The 4,701-nt window shown below is 36.0% G+C and overlaps 1 protein-coding gene across 2 annotated transcripts; it reads right to left on the bottom strand.

The window, feature by feature from the left end:
- Positions 1 to 468: 468 nt before the first annotated feature.
- Positions 469 to 4,206, bottom strand: LOC129795310 (luciferin sulfotransferase-like). 2 transcript variants are annotated; one of them, XM_055836459.1, is made up of 3 exons: positions 3,472 to 4,206; positions 832 to 1,032; positions 469 to 755 (listed from the first exon to the last, which is right to left on the bottom strand). In XM_055836459.1, exons 1-3 carry the CDS (start codon positions 4,061 to 4,063, stop codon positions 568 to 570), a joined length of 981 nt encoding a protein of 326 aa, XP_055692434.1. In that variant the 5' UTR covers positions 4,064 to 4,206; the 3' UTR covers positions 469 to 567. The 2 variants fall into 2 exon arrangements, with proteins under 2 accessions (XP_055692434.1, XP_055692433.1); XM_055836458.1 differs by lacking the exon at positions 3,472 to 4,206 and adding an exon at positions 1,654 to 2,402.
- Between the last annotated feature and the right edge of the window lie 495 nt (positions 4,207 to 4,701).

A 4,701-nucleotide genomic window follows, 5' to 3' on the forward strand; every position in this document is an offset into this window, starting at 1 on the left:
ATGTCCACGATGGGCAGTGACAGCATTTTTGTACATATCACAGTGGGCAACAATTGCATTTTAATGAGAAATGTCTGCACATTTGCTGAACAACAATTGGTTAGTTTGGATTTAATTACGCGCGCATTGAAACGGGGTGGGGGGTCGCAACAAGGACACCATAATTGCCCCATTCACAGTGACATTGTCAAACATATATCGGAAGAAATGCTGCGAAAGAGCGGAATTAAAGCCACGCACAGCTCTTCAATCACCCTGACACTGCTACAAGACGCATCGGCCTCACTAAGGCGCTCACAAAAAGCTCTACTTTTTCTTTTTCTTTTAGCAAAACCTCATCAGTCAGGAGGTATGGATGAGGCGAGTGGATTCCTCCGGAATATTGGCGAGCTCACAGCAAATTCCCCACCAATCAGTCGAGATAATCGTCAATTGTGACCACCAAATACAATTCGAAAGAACAATAAATTAATCAAAGAGATTATCTTTCTTTTTATTCTATTTCTCTTCTCAATTCCCGCATCCTTTATTCCTCCTTCTCTCAAGAACAAACCACCAGAAGAGCTGCTACTCTTCGAATTTAAAGCCACTTCCTTGGAGTTCCTTTTCAGACCACTTGTTGAACTTCTCAATCCATTCGGTAGACATTTCTGATTTATAACCACCCACTTGGCCCTTGCGTACGAATCTGTAGCTCTTATCCTGCCAGTCTTGATAAATTCCCGTAAAATGCTCAATTTTAATTTTATCATTTTCTGCAAGAAAGAAAATTGAATAAAAAATAAGGCTGAAGGATGAAAGCCTTGGCAGAAGAGAAAAAAATCTTCCTACCGCGCATGGATTTGAAGGAGAGATGCTCCTTAAGCTCTTCAATACGTTCAGCAGGATAGTCTTTGCCCAAGAAGGCGCAGGTCTTCCTTATAACACCCTCAAGATCGCGCTTCATTTCTTCGTAGGTGATAAAAAGGACATTCTCCTCGTCCCTCATGCGCCAGAAATCAAGAACATGATCATGGAAGGGGCCAAACATAACTGAAAGAAAAGGAAAATTTCTTCTTGAGTTCCAGAAGGTTATCTTGTAAACTGCAAAACTACTAAGTCAACTGTAAGTTTAATCAGACTTGTATTCAAATCAGGTTTAAGTTTTTTAAGCCAGATCTAAGGTTTTTGCCTTAGGCCTTAATTTTTAGGGTCATTTCTAATTTTTTATGCCAGATCGACGTTTTTACTAAGCTAGTTCTAAGTTTTCTTAAACCTAGCTTCAGCTTTTAAAACCACATGAAAGATTTTCGAATTAGGTCTAAACTTTTGAATAAAACATATCGGTAGGTTCTGACAAAATCGTCCCTGCTTGTAGGAATATCATTTTTGGACGTTAAAACGGTTTGCGCCTGATCTTAATAATAGTGACCAACGTCTCCTTGTTACGAAAAGCTTGACGTCTGATCTAATTTCTTCGATTGTTTGATAAAGAATGCATCCAAGATCAAGAAAACGTTCAAAGAAGGTAACCAGAAGGTACCTGAGTCTGCTTATTTTGGTTCACTAGTTTGCCTATCTTCCTTACTGCTGAACTTATTGCTACTTTGCAACTATTTTACGTTCAGTAAGAGTCAGTTTTCCCCTGTAGGAAAACTCCTAAACATTTCTCACCATAATCATTTATAAAGATATCCAGATAGTCATCTAAGCTTCCTGTAAACCCATCCAAATTCTTTTGATGATGAAAAAATGAAACAGCTGCATCTTTGGGATTTCTTGCAACATAGATGACTTTACTCTTTGCATACCACAATGATCTTGAGAGGAGATGAGCCGGAAGGTGACTCTTGATGTACCTCTTGGTTGTCATATCCCTTAGTTTCTTAATTGGTTCTCCTGGTTCACCATTTGGCAATTTATTTAGTTCCAAGTAGTGAAAACGATTTGTAAGAGGAGTCGTCTTTGCAGCTTCAAAGTCCAAATTGTTGTCAAGTAACCAGACCATTTCCTGTGTCCACGTGGTGCCACATTTAGCGAAGCTCACAACCCAGGTGTCTCCTGGTCTTGCATCTAGATCCTTTATTCCAGGATATCTGTCTCCAAAGCTGGGCGACAGGGTTGTTGGCTTTACAGCCCATTTTCGGGCTACTTCAAGATCATCCGGAACATCAGAGTCATTGAACTTTGCAATCTTCATTGGTCGACTTATCGTGTACTTCTTCGTAACATCGTTAAAAGGAACAATTTCGCACGTAAAGGGCATTTTTACTCAACGAAAAATAATTAATTCTAAATCACTTTTAATCTCACTTTCTTGCGGAAATCTCTTCGCGAATTTATTCAGTCGTCTGGCAAAGTAAAGAGCCAAAATGAAACTGAATCATTTTTTTAAATTCGAAACACAACACTCAAACATCTTTGGATTATATACTTTCACTCTGTTGACTGTTCCAAAGTAAAAGAGAGCGATAAGAGGCAGTTCACAGTCCAACACAGACTCTCTCTATAGCTCCGACAATTACTATGGAGTTGATATATATATAAATTACATAAATGAACACATCTACCTTTATTGAGAGGCTGATAAATTCTCTTAAAGACGGAAATTCACTCTAGAATTTGGCTTTAATTTACATTTTTTTTTTTAAGATAAAGTTAAATCAGTCAGTATTATAGGGTTTTACAGTGATTTTGATAAGTTGAATAGCAGCTGAATATATTTCTTAATTCAGGCCCAATAGAGCCAGATCTAATCTTAGAAAACTTAGTCTGAACCTAAAAAACTAAAGTTTGTCTTTAAAGGTTAGGTCTAGCTTAAAAAATTTAGGTTTGACTTATAAATTAAAGCCTAGTTTCAAAAATAATTCCAGCCTTAAAATTAAAGGCTGGACTTAACCTGAATTAAGAAACTTAAGCTAAACTTAAAAAAACTAATCTAGCTTAAGAAACTTTATCCAAGTTTGAAAAAAAAAAACCATAAGGCCTTGCTTTAAAAACTTTAGCTAAGCATAAAAAAAATTTAAGCTTAGATTAATAAACTTCAAGTTCAAAAAGACAGAACTTAAGCCATTTTAACAGTTTCACTGGTTTTACTTGGATATTCGGTCGTATTCAGTGAATTTCAAGAATTCCTTCGGAAATTTCAGAGATTTCTTGGTCGCTGAATAGGGCTGATTATTTGTAAAAATATTCGCTTCGAGATTTTCTAAAGAAGAGCTTCAAAATGAATAAACTCCTTTTACCTGAAGCCTAAATGTTTTTTTGTAAATAAGTTGAAATTTTTCTCATTAAATCTAATCTTTAAATTTTAGCTCAGTGTAGAGTTTTAATTTGAATCTGTCTGGCATATTATCTCTGTCTTCTGATAAAAATTCCATTCAACCACAAACTATGTATGAATAGCCTTTAATCTTCCTTTTAATTGTTCAAGTGATAATGGGAAGATTTCTTATCAGACAGAAAAGACTTGGAGAAGAAAATATTTCTTACCGTAGTCATTTATGAAGAGATCCAAATGATCATCGAGACTTCCTGTGAAGCGTCCCATGTTGCGCCAATGATGAAAGAAGGAAATTGCTGCATCTTTGGGATTTCTTGCCACATAGATGATCTTACTCTTTGCATACCACAGTGATCTTGGGAGAATGTGTGCTGGAAGGTGGCTCTTGATGTACCTCTTTGCAGGCATTGCGGTGAGTCGATCAACTGAGTGCCCTTTTTCGCCATTTGGAAGATAATTCAGCTCCAAGTAGGCAAAACGATCTGTCAAGAGGGTACTCTTTGCTCCCTCAAAGTCCAAATTATTGTCCAGCAGCCACACCATCTCCTGGCACCATGTTGTTCCGCATTTTGGGAAACTAACCACCCACACATCGCTCGCACGCCCGTCAAGGCTCTGAATTTCCGGGAAGAGTTCACTAAAACCCGGCATGAGTGTTACAGGCTTCATGCCCCACTTCTTAGCCACGGGTAAATCATCTGGGGCATCACTGTAATTCACTTTTGCCATCTCCAATGGACGACTGACCGTGAACTTTCGCGTAATTTCATTAAATGGAATTTTTTCGCACGTAAAAGGCATATTTTTGGATGGAAAAAAAAATGAATTATTTGCAAAAGAAATTCCACCACAAAACACTTTTCTTTTAAAAATAAAATTTTAATTCAAGGCAAATCTCTTCAAACAGCGTCGTGGCTGCTTTAGAAGCAATCTGAAGAATAACTAAAAGATGTTTTGAGGTCACAACAATTGTACGAAGACTTGCGTAAATAATTTTCTATATACTTTCACTTTATTGACTGCAAGATACATAGATATGTATGTATGTATGTACATAAGTATGTGAAGAGATAAAGCAGTGTGAATGTATACTTTCCAGAGCTCAATGACCAATACAGCCTTCAACTAGATGAATTATGATGTATGAAGAAGAAAATCTGAATGAATTGGAGGGGCGTGTAAGTTCTCACGAAAAGTACTCAAACAATAATTTTAATTGAGAATTTAATTAACAAATAAAATTATATAACTTCAGTTTAATTTTGCTAGAAATAATAAAATATATTTTTGTACTAATCAGTAAACTAATAAATGTTTTTATTGATCAATTAAGAATTTAATTTTACAATTGAATTTAATTTAACTTTTTTTTTCTTTTTATTTATGTCTTTTACTTTAATTACTTTAGTTTATTTATTGTAGACAAAAAGACGGATAAA

Source organism: Lutzomyia longipalpis, chromosome 4 (genome assembly GCF_024334085.1).
Source record: "Lutzomyia longipalpis isolate SR_M1_2022 chromosome 4, ASM2433408v1".
NCBI classification, from domain to species: domain Eukaryota; kingdom Metazoa; phylum Arthropoda; class Insecta; order Diptera; family Psychodidae; genus Lutzomyia; species Lutzomyia longipalpis.